This window comes from Malania oleifera, chromosome 1 (genome assembly GCF_029873635.1).
Source record: "Malania oleifera isolate guangnan ecotype guangnan chromosome 1, ASM2987363v1, whole genome shotgun sequence".
In the NCBI taxonomy this organism is placed as follows: Eukaryota; Viridiplantae; Streptophyta; class Magnoliopsida; order Santalales; family Ximeniaceae; genus Malania; species Malania oleifera.
The window spans coordinates 67,170,150-67,182,776 of NC_080417.1; the positions used below are offsets into that span (position 1 = coordinate 67,170,150).

Consider the following 12,627-nt stretch of genomic DNA (forward strand, 5'->3'; position numbering starts at 1 on the left):
TAATAATCATTTAATACTACAAGAGATATAAACATGAATATCAATTATTAAGCATGGATGTTAAATAAATAAATACAACAATAATTCTATAACATGAATAATAAATCAAATAACATCTTATAATATATACAAAATATAAGCATGTATATTAAATAAAAAAATATATATTAAAACCATAATACAATAAAAAATAAATGAATAAATAAATCACATGTGAATGTGTGTGTGGGTTAAAGTGTGTGTATGGCGTGTGCATGGTGTGCGTGTGTTTGAGGCATGATTGGTAGAGAGAGAGAACTCACTAGGTTACCGTGGGTGATGTCAGAGTTGCTGGCGTTGTCAGGGTTGATGAGAGGGACTAGGCACAACTGCTGGCCGTGAGGGTGGCCAGAGGATGGTGATGGTAATGAGGTCGAGTGATGACGCCCGACTGGTATGCCAAAGTTGCATGGGACGAAGATGGTGCAGGTTCATTGGAGATGATGGATGGGTTCTGACCGTGCCAGGAGGTGATGTGCTTCCGTCCTTGTTGATGCTTGAAGACAGTGGTGTTGGTGGTGTTGACGAAGCCGGAGGAGCCAGGGGCTGTCTCCATTAATGGATATGTGGCTGGACGTGGAGATGGGTACGGTGGTGGCGAACGGTGCTGGGGTTGCCATGGGCTTCTAGTCACTGGGGAAACTGAGAGAGATGGGAGAGAGATGAAGGGTCGGAGAGATAGGTGATGAGAAGGAGGAAGAGGGCTGCGACGTGGATGTGAGGATGATAGAGAGGAGAAGAGGAGGCTGCTTGGGCTGGTGCTTGGGTCTACTACATCCATGGAGTCCTGTGGCCATGGAGGCTTGCCGGAGACTGTAAGAGAATAACGAGAATAAGAGAGATGAAGGCTAGGGTTAGGTTTTGCCCCTTGTGAGAGAGGAAGCTCAGAGCCGTTCTTGGGTGTGTGAATAGTGTGTGCGTGAGGTTGTTTTTATAGAAGGGAGAGGGAGAAAAAAAATGCTTTAGGGTTGTCGCCCCACCCTCTTTCAATTGAGCTTGCATGGCCGCGTGGACCTTTTCATGGCCTATGCAAACAAGGCCTCCTCCCTCTTTTTTTATTTTCGTTTATGTAAGGCCCAAATAAAAAAATAAGAATAAAGGCTCAATCTAAAAAATTTTGGGGCTCGATTAAAATTTTGAAAGACTCGATCTAAAAATATCTAGGAATAGAAAACAAACATCCGGACTTTATTCTAAAATAAAAGACACAATCAAAAAATAGATGACTTAATGACTCATTCAAAAAATGAGCAGCTCAGAAGCTATCCCAAGTATAGGAGTTACGTCATGTAATACTCAGCCCAAGGGCTAGATCGTCTCCTCAGGGTATGCGTTTTAATCTCAAATTTTACGTTCTTCCAATCGAAATTAAAAAGGTACTAAACTCATTTCAGATTTGGTTTTGTAGGTTGTTTAAGATTTACTTTTAACAAATTAAACGACACAAAATTTAAACCCTAACCCTAGCATACACTGAATCAAATAGCAAGAATGGAAACCCTAGTCTACTCAAGAAAATACAGAAACACGCCCTAATTTAAGACGATAACGAAATGCAGTAAAAATGCGAACTTTGGAAAAAACGGACCCTAACTAACCCGAACCGCAACAAGAATATTAACCTTAAGAAAGAAAGACAACCAAATTAATTGCTAAAATAAAAACAATTTTTTTTCCTTTTTGTATTTTATTCTTTTTATTTTATCTTAAAACTAAACCGGACTTAATGGAAGAAACAAATCCACCACTAAAACTACATAAACATAAATAAATCAATAAATCAATCAACAACTGCTGCAATAACAATTAAAATTCAAAGTTCTGAAATAAAATTAATAAATAAAAAGAACCAATAATATCCAATTTACTAATTAAAAAAAGAAAAGAAAAGAAGAGAGAAGGAGAATAGAGAGAGAGAGAGAGAGAGAGAGAGAGAGAATAAAAAACAAAGCTTGGAGGGTTTTCGGGTGGCACAACAGATGGCTGGTGCCTGCAGTCTTCGGGTCTCGGCTGGCCTGGTTTCTGCTGGTGTTCTGGCTTTTGCTGGTGCTGCAGAAGGTGGTCGCTGAAGCTTCACGGCTGGATATGGCTGCCTGTGGAGTGGCTCGGTTGCAGCAAGGCTCTCGGTTGGAGTAGGGTGGCCGATGGTGGTGCCAAGAGAGAAGTTGAGGGAGAGAACTGCTATGGATGGAAGTTCGGGACAGAGAAAAAAAATAGAGGAGGAGAGGGGAGCTGAGAAAGAGAAATAGGGGAAGGCAGAAAAAAATGAGAGGAAGCAGAGGGAGAGAGAGTCGCGAGGCAGAGAGAATGAAAAAGCTTAGGGAAGAGAGCTGAGGGAGGGATACAAGAAAGGAGGGATTAAGGAAGAAGATAAGGAGAGTAGAGAGCAGAGGATATAGCTAGGGGCAGCACCTAACAGGGAAAAAAAGAAGAGGAAAAAATATTTAAAGGAAAATTGGACGGCTTGCTCTATACCTGGATCCATCAACACATCAAACTTTTATTATTATTATTTTTTTCTTTTTTTTTTTTCATTTTTGTTCTTTGTGAACATGGTCTGTTTTGACCTTCCTTGTGCCCATTTCGCTCAAAACTCAAAGTACGGAAGTTGTAGATAATCCTTTCCTATTTCTCCAAAAATTTGAATCGTCTTGATCAGAGATTGGGTGGAAAAGTTATGCAAAAATTATGAACCGGTGCCGATTTTGACTCCTGAGAATTGTTTGTGATAAAAAATTAACAAAAATTCATAAATTGTTCAATAAAACTAAAAAATGATAAATATGACACTTTGTTAAAATATTGGACATAATTAGACATTTAATTAAAAATAGAAGTCATAATGCTCGGATTAAGATGTCTAATTATGTAGTTTTGATGCGTAATCACACCCCCCAACTAATGTTTTGCTAGTCTCTAGAAAATGACGTGAATGAATTTTAGGGTAGTGCCCACAACTACGAACTCTAGTGAACATGATATTAATGCACATGCGACACAATCATACCATTTCACATACAAGAACATAGCTTAATTTCACACTAGCTCATTCATATTCATTGCACAACTCAAAAGCACGTCACTAATGCAAGTTTCATCATTTAAATGTCATTCAAGAACAGTATACTCACATTAAGTTAACCAGCGGAACAATTTAGAGTTAATGCAGTCACATAAGTTTGAGTATAAACAGGTAAACTCTTGAGGTGTGTGTGATGTGTATGACTCAGTACACCTAAGATACCAGTGGATACCTACAAAACGGTCACTTTGACTTGGCCTAACTGGTATACCCTTAAGAACACTCAAAGGAATAGGTTCACTGTTCATATGTGAGGAGGAGTGTCATGATCAAACATCCCACATATTAAAAGGAACAAACACTAAGTATATGGAGTGGACTAGTCTGGAAAGGATCTAGCCTATCTATGAGGTGTCGGGTCCTTCACCCTAACATCTTCTCACCTACTCGCAATATCCAACAAAGACCACCCTAAATTAACTTATTCACAAACTTGTCGTGAATACATCTGAGGCATTAACCGGTTGAAGAATCTTCACACATGGAAAATATGTGTCGTTTCCTTGACTTTTTGTGATATTTATGTGGAGCCGACATTAGCATTTCATTTCATGCGAATGTTTATTGCTTATTCTTTCTTCTGCTTATTCTTTATTTTATGTCTTTTGTTGATCAATTAGGACAATCTTTACACTTCTTTTGTTATCGTCATACCATCAATGGGAATTGAGCTCGAATAGTGGTCCACGAACTAAGTCTATCTCTAGGAGTGACTCAGCCTTCACATTTTGAGTAGGCTACAAGACCTAGGTTTCTATCTCCCCACTAGATGTCACCTTTAGGCTAGTAAATGAAAGGCAGAGACTAGTGTTCAGAGAATCATCCAGAAAAAAAAAAAGAATTGAGTTCCATGAACTCTGATTTGATGTTAACACTCAAAAGGACGATAAATAGCTCAAGGATATCTCACAAGGTGTCATAGTCACCACGGGTGTTCTCTTAGTGCTCACAGGAAACCTTAAGTGCAATGAATCATGTGAATGTCTCTAGTCACCCTCGTGAGATGCCATGTAAATACTAGAAATTATATAGCCAGATTAACACGAGTGTACTATCAATCAATTCTTCATGGAGTCATAAAATCATATAAAGAGAAACTACGCATGATTGACTCAAGTGTGTCATTCTTAGGTTATATGCAAGTATGTGAAGGGTATACGTCAGTGTTAAGCATGACATAATGCCATGTAATTCCTCAGTGCTTCTCCTTTCTTTCTTTCTCTTCCTTTTTGATTTTTTTTGGATTGTTTTTGATAATATAAAGCCCAGTACATATACATGCACAGTGTCACATGCAAATGCTCACCCCCTAACTAAAGTGGAACATTGTTCTCAATGTTAAAGCATAGGGGAAATAGAAAAGACTGTGCACGGGAAAGGTAAGGCATACTTGAATGGCGGGGTAATGGAAAATAAAAACTGAACTACGAGAAAATGGACCTGAAAACTAACTAAAAATAAAATAAGATAAAATAGAAGGAAAAGAAGGAGAAGAAAAATATCACAATTGTTTGGCAGAGGCTTAGGAGGAATTTTGTCTGGTAGCCGCAGGTCTATAAATTGAATTTGCGGGTCTCCAAATTTGAGCCACCACAATAGATCAGTCTTCATACCTGTATAAAAATCAGCCTCAAATGAATTAATACGCATTCAAATACCAAACAATACGTGTGCAGATCGACCCTCTTGTGTTGACAAGAAAGGGTCTTTATTCAACATCGTGTCCAGGAAATTTGATTCTGTACGAACTAGTGTTTGAGAGAAAGCTATTGGAACAATTACCTTTAGTTCTTCAGAAGCATTAACATTAAAATTTTACCTGGTTCCTTGAAAATGAGACTCTCACCAGTTTGCTCACCCTCTTTATCGGGTGTACCAATTATCTTACCACTGTAGGGAGCTGCTTCAACATTGGGCTCCTTGACATCTGATTCACTCGGGAGTGACGGTTCCATTGTGACCAAGCTCTGCGTATGAGGTATCACAGGTTGGTACTCCGTATGAGTATGAGCCTCCTCATCAACTAACTGCTCCGCTTCTGGGCCCATTTCCTCTAATTTTTCATTGACCTCTTCTGGTTTAGCCATAACTTCTAGTGTTAGGACAACTGGTTTTCCGGCGATGAGCATATCATGTTGGGGAACTTCTTTCTCGCTTCTTGGAGTAATGACGGTCTCTGCTATCTAAAAGAGAACATTGTGCATTTGTTGTTGTGGCTGCTAGTACTCTTGAGGACTAGGCTGAGGTTTCACGAGCAATTCTTCTTTTTCTAAGATGTCCAACTACGTGCTTATCACATTAATGGTGTCCCACAATTCATTTTGATCATCGACTTGAGTTTGCATGAACTGCTGAAGCATGTTCGCCATCTGTGTCATGCTATCCTTAAGAAGTTCTGACGGTGTACAGCTCTGAGGGATCTGTTGTGGCTGGTATTGAGGCAGAGGATCATCTGGATAGTATGTTGGCTCATATGCTTCTCTACCACTTATTGTGCTGATAGGGTGTGCAGTCATGGGTGCCTGATTGTATTGTGTATTCTACTGTGGGACATTTTGAGTTAAGTAATCAAAGAATGATAGTACCTGATCTGGATCCTCGCTGACGGGCTCTCCATTAGACATGGTCTGGACAAGGTACTTGCAATCAGGGGTAAGAGCTGTATAAAAACAATCAACTAACCTCTATGAGTCAAACCCGTGATGTGGACGAGTACTTAGTAGATCCTTGAATCGCTCCTAGCAAGCCTGAAATGTCTCGTCATCCTGTTGCACAAAATTAAGAATCTGTTCCTGCAAAAATTGAGTTTTTTGTAAGGGACAAAACGTATGCAGAAATTCACGCTCCATATCACCCCAATTAGTGATAGAGTGAGGTCTCAAAGAATTAAACCACATCTGCGCTCTATCCTTCAAAGAGCCAAGAAATAAATACAGTCTAGTAGATTCATTAGTTTTAGCACGAGAAAAAAAAATATTGCAAGTCAACTCAAACTCTGACAGGTGCCGATAAGGGCACCTAGATTTCGTCCCGTAGAACTGAGGTAGAAATGACTTCCTCCCGCGTTGCCTCATGAAATCAAGTTCTTCATTAGGCAAAGTGAAAGAGGATGCAGTGGCGTATTCAAGTTACAAAAAAGTCCATTATCGTGCGTGGTGCAGGTGCAGCCACATTTATGTGTATTTTTTTTTTCAAAGCTCAATTTTTTCTTTTTCTTTTTTTTTTCTTTTTTTTTTTCATAAAACTAATTAAAATGATGGGAAAAATGCTAATTTGAGACTAAGACCGAAATTCCCCGACAATGGCACCAAAAACTTGACTCACTCGAAAAATGAGCAGCTCAAAAGCTATCCCAAGTATAGGAGTTACGTCGTGTAATACTCAGCCTAAGGGCTAGATCATCTCCTCAGGGAATGTGTTTTAATCTCAAATTTTACGTTCTTCCAATCGAAATTAAAAAGGTACTGAACTTAGTTCAGATTTGGTTTTCTGGGTTGTTTCAGATTTACTTTTGACAAAATAAATGACACGAAATTTAAACCCTAACCCTAGCACGCACTGAATCAAATAGTAAGAATGGAAACCCTAGTCTACTCAAGAAAATATCGAAACACTCACCAATTAGAGACGATAACGAAACACAGTAAAAATGCGAACTTTGGCAAAACGAACCTTAACTAACCCGAACCGCAACAAGAATATTAATCTTAAGAAAGAAATACAGCCAAATTAATTGCTAAAATAAAAACAATTTTTTGCCTTTTTGTATTTTGTTCTTTTTTTTTTCTTTTTATTTTATCTTAGAACTAAATCGGACTTAATGGAAGAAACAAATCTACCACTAAAACTACATAAACATAAATAAATCAATCAATCAATCAACAACTACTGCAATAACAATTAAATTCAAAGTTCTTAAATAACATTAATAAATAAAAAGAACCAATAATGTCCAATTTACTAATTAAAACAAAGAAAAGAAAAGAAGAGAGAAGGAGAATAAAGAGAGAGAGAGAGAGAGAGAGAGAGAGAGAGAGAGAGAGAAAGAGAGAGAGAGGAGAGAGAGAGGAGAGAGAGAGAGAGAGAGAGAGAGAGAGAGAGAGAGAATAAGAAACAAAGCTTGGAGGGTCTTCGAGTGGCACAACAGATGGCTGGTGCCTGCGATCTCCAGGTCTCGGCTAGCTTGGTTTCTACTGGTGTTCTGGCTTCTGCTGGTGCTGTAGAAGGTGGTCGCTGAAGCTTCACGGCTGGAGATGGCTGCCTGTGGAGTGGCTCGATTGCAGCAAGACTCTCGGCTGGAGCAAGGTGGCTGATGGTGGTGCCGAGAGAGAAGTTGAGGGAGAGAACTGCTATGGAAGGAAGCTTGGGACAGAGAAAAAAAAAATAGAGGAGGAGAGGGGAGCTGAGAAAGAAAAAATAGGGGAAGATAGAAAAAAACAAGAGGAAGCAGAGGGAGAGAGAGTCGCGAGGTAGAGAGAATGAGAGAGCTTAGGGAAGAGAGCTGAGAGAGGGATACAAGAAAGAATGGATTAGGGAAGAAGAGAAGGAGAGTAGCTAGAGGGCAGAGGATATGGCTAGGGGCAGCGCCCAATAGGGAAAAAAAGAAGAGGAAAAATCTTTAAATGAAAAAGGGGATGGCTTGCCCTAGACCCGGATCCATCAACTTGACCTGGCCATGCATGGCCGGGTCACATCAAACTCTTATTATTTTTTTTTCTTCTTTTTTTCTCATTTTTGTTCTCCGTGAATATGGTCCATTTTGACCTTCATGGAGCACATTTCACTCAAAACTCAAAACATGGAAGTTGTAGATAATCATTTCCTATTTCTCCAAAAATTTGAATCGTCTCGATTGGAGATTGCATAGAAAAGTTATGTGTGAATTACAAATTGGTACTGGTTTTGACTTTCGAGAATTTTTTTGCGATAAAAAATTAACAAAAATTCATAAATTGTTCAAGAAAACTCAAAAATGATAAATAGGGAACTTTTTTAAAATATTGGATATAATTAGAAATTTAATTAAAAATAGAAGTCATAATACCCAGATTAAGATGCCTAATTATGCAGTTTTGACGCGTAATCACTTAAATTCAAAAAAGTTGGATTCATTTTAAAATACCTGAGACTCAATTAAAACACTAGGACTCAATTTAAAAATGCCGGGACTCAATTAAAATACTAGGACTCGATTTAAAAATACTGGGTCTCAGTTAAAAATAATCGGACCCAACTAAAAATAATCGGGATTTGATTGGGTTGTCCCATTCCTTGGATAAAAAGTCAATTTCTAAGTACACCAGGTTTTCTTAGAAAGGTTTGGTTAAAATTGGAGTGTCTACAGCTGCACTTCTTTATAGGCTTTGTTGCTTCAATGTAATAGTAGGAACTCTCCTAGGTTATCTATAGCAACATGCCTATAAAGATAAAAAGAAACCTATTTTAGCCAGGTCATACAACTACCTCTGACTTGCTATGAATGTAAGAATCCGAACCGTAGCGGATACGAGGATCAGAGCCAAAATAACACCAGATGGCTTACTACGAATGTAAGAATCCGAGTCGTAGTAGATACGAGGATTTGAGCCAAAATAAAACAAGATGGCTTGCTGCAAGTGTGAGAATTGGAGCCATAATGGATACAATGATCTGAGCCAAAACAACTCAATATGGCTTGCTACGAATGCAAAAATCCGAGCCATGGTGGATATGATGATCCGAGCTAAAACAACTTAATATGGCTTGTTGCGAATGTAAGAATCCGAGCCATGGAGGATACGATGATCTGAGCCAAAAAGACTCAATATGGCTTGCTACAAATGTAAGAATCCAAGCCACAACGGATATGATGATCCGAGTAAAAAAAAGTCAATATGGCTTGCTGCAAATGTAAGAATCCGAGCTATGGAGGATACAATGATTCGAGCCAAAACAACTCAATATGGCTAGCTGCGAATGTAAGAATTCGAGCCACGATAGATATGATGATCCAAACCAAGACAAACTTAATATGGTTTGCTGCGAATGTAAGAATTGGAGCCACGACGAATATGATGATCTGAGCCAAAATAACTCAATATGGCTTACTGCGAATGTAAGAATCCAAGCCATGGCAGATACGATGATCCTAGCCAAAACAACTCAATATGGCTTACTATGAATATAAAAATCCGAGCCACGATGGATAAGATGATCCGAGCCAAAACAACTCAATATGACTTGCTACGAATGTAAGAGTCCGAGCCACGACAGATATGATGATCTGAGCCAAAATAAACTAAATATGGCTTGCTGCAAATGTAAGAATTTAAGCAACGTTGGATACGATGATTCGAGCCAAAACAACTTAATATGGCTTATTGTGAATGTAAGAATCCGAGCCACGGCGAATATGATGATCCAAGCCAACACAACTCAATATGACTTGTTATGAATGTAAGAACCAGAGCCACGACAGATATGACGATCCGAGCCAAAACAACTCAATTTGGCTTATTGCGAATGTAAGAATTCGAGCCACAACGGATATGATGATCCCAGCCAAAACAACTCAATATGGTTTACTGTGAATGTAAGAATCCGAGCCACGATAGATACAATGATCCGAGCCAAAACAACTCAATATGACTTGCTGTGAATGTAAGAATCCAAGCCACAATAGATACGATGATCTGAGCCAAAACAAACTCAATATGGCTTGTTATGAATGTAAGAATTTAAACCACAACAGTTACAATGATTCGAGCCAAAACAACTCAATATGGCTTGGTGCAAATGTAAGAATCCTAGTAATAATGAATACGATGATCCGAGCCAACACAACTCAATATGACTTGCTGCGAATGTAAGAATCTGAGCCATGACAAATACGATGATACGAGCCAACACAACTCAATATGGCTTGCTGTGAATGTAAGAATCTGAGCCACGACGGATACGATGATTCGATCCAACACAACTCAATATGGTTTGCTGCGAATGTAAGAATCTAAGCCACGATAGATACGATCGAGCATTTGGTCAAACCTTGCAGCATTCTAATCTCATTCTAAACATTGGAGTTTGCAGTGGAAGACCAAGTCGCCCCTGTGATTTTCTGGTCTCACCACATGGTCGAGCATCATCTTCTTGTCCATTTAGGCTTTGAAGCTTCTGGAGCTTGACTAACCGTATGAATTCGAGCTTTGAGTCCTCTGAATTCTCTTTGGCTTCTTATAATTCTTAACTCCATGGTTTTATCTTGTTTTTCCTATAAAGACAAACAAAACTTGCATAGCTCTGAACAATGATAACTCTGGGTAAATATATAATAAAATGAGGATAAGCATAGGTAAATAAGGGTCTGAAATTATATATTTTAGAGACTCATCAGCAGAAATATCGGTAATTCCATCATCCTACTCATCTGCATCTGGATATCTTTGACATTGTTACCCATTTCTTCCTGGTTTTGCTCTATACCCATAACGCAGTTTTCTAGGGTGTCACTCATTACTTTTGCCTTTTGTCTGGTGTTGTACGAATGTGTAGTGGTCTCAATGTTGCTTTGCTTAATGTTGGAATCTCGGATCTTGATTCTACCACTTTGGCATACTAGTTTTACAGAAAATTGGAATGTGATTACTGACCTACTATGCATGCATGGATATGTGTGCATAACTATGCATGAATGCAATGCAATCTAAATAACCACTTTTCCATAATTCTGAGAAAAACCTTTTCAACTATTGAAAAACTTCAAAATTAAACTAAACCCTAATGGACCATAATTTCAATTCAATTCATTTCCCTAGTGATGGTCCATGTACCCTAGATCCTGCAAAAGATCAGATTATGATATGAGTTTGGGCTTGACCTGGGCGAGTCAACCCATTGGATTTGTTTAATGTAGGCTTGTGGACTTTAATGTGCACTTGGACCTCTAGTACTTTAAAATATGGGTTTCAAGCTATTTTGTGATAGTTTAAGGCCCGAGTTTAAAGAGAGTTGGGCTTGGATTGCTTAAAAAATGTTGGCTTGGATTTTTAGGTAATAGGGCCGAAGCCACTTTTGAAATCTGGGTTTACCCCACCCCCCCCCCCCCCTTTTTTTTTGAAAATTGGGCCTAGGCCTGGGCCAAAAAAGGATTAGACCGATCCGCTTTTAAAATGACTAGGCCAAGTGCTTTATTTTTGAAAGAATGGGTCGTGGTCTCACTATCAGGATTTTCCAGAACATTGGCTAATTAGTATGCATGTCTAAAATGGATGCAAAATGCATGACACAACACAAATTATTTCAAAAACATATACATAAAGAACTGGATTAAATCACATGGAGAAGGATGAGGATCCTATCCCAACCCAAGGTAGATGCACCTATTTTACAGGGTTTCTTCATGGCTCTATCCTAGTTGGGGAAAACTATAGACAAGTATATGTGGGTAGACTCTAACCCTATTGACAATAGGTTCCAAACCTAAACCCTATCTTCACCCAAAGGGTTTGGATAAAGCTAAAAATGAGCGGAGTGGTTCACGGGGTCCTCATAAGCCCTACCACATGGGGACTGACACTATTACACTCCTATCTAGTCCTAAAGGTAAATCCTGGGTATAGAACTCGTGAAAGTGTGTGAATTCACAAGCTTAGCCTGATTCCACTATCCCCACAGATACTCACGTGCTATTTCAAAAATATGGAAATAAATATTTACAATTAACATGCTTATTCAAAAATTATGGAAACAAAATATTCACAATTAATATGCTTATTAAAAAAAATGTGGAAACAAAATATTCACAATTAACATGTTTATTCAAAAAATATGGAAACAAGATATTCACAATTAATCTTCTTATTCAAAAGATATGGAAACAAAATATTTATAATTAATATGCTTATTCAAAAAATATGGAAACAAAATATTAACATGCTTATTAAAAAAAAATTATGGAAACAAAATATTCACAATTAACATGCTTATTCAAAAAATATGGAAACAAGATATTCACAATTAATATGCTTATTCAAAAGACATGGAAACAAAATATTTACAATTAATATGCTTATTCAAAAAATATGGAAACAAAATATTTACAATTAACAAAATAAGGAATAATTAAAAGATTTATTAAATTTGAATTTGGGATAATTTATAATTAATTACTGGCTCGACTCTCTAATATCCCTAGCGGAGTCGCCAAACTGTCGTGATGTCCCGGGTGCGAGGGTGCTCAGGGTCGGCGAAATGAAAATGTATGTTTAACTTTCGGGAAAAATGGTATAATGGAGTCGTCACTAACCTTTTAGCGTGGTTAGAACACTTTATTAATATCCAATTAAGGGTAGAATCGGTCTGCGTTACCGAAGTAGGGATCGAGAGTTCGGTTAGGTGAGGGGAAGGTATTAGCACCCTCTACGCGTTTATTCTACGAACGGTATCTAATTAATCGAAAATTATTCCAAATTTAATTCAAAAAGTCTTTTATTTTACTCCCTTTGAAAAATTACAAAAATTATAATGTA

The 12,627-nt window shown here is 38.1% G+C and overlaps 1 protein-coding gene across 1 annotated transcript; it reads right to left on the reverse strand.

The window, feature by feature from the left end:
• Positions 1-358: 358 nt before the first annotated feature.
• LOC131167691 (extensin-like) lies at positions 359-5,076 on the reverse strand. The gene is made up of 3 exons (XM_058126567.1): positions 4,941-5,076; positions 2,017-2,271; positions 359-852 (listed from the first exon to the last, which is right to left on the reverse strand). The coding sequence occupies exons 1-3, from the start codon at positions 5,074-5,076 to the stop codon at positions 359-361; spliced, it is 885 nt and encodes a 294-aa protein (XP_057982550.1).
• Positions 5,077-12,627: the final 7,551 nt, after the last annotated feature.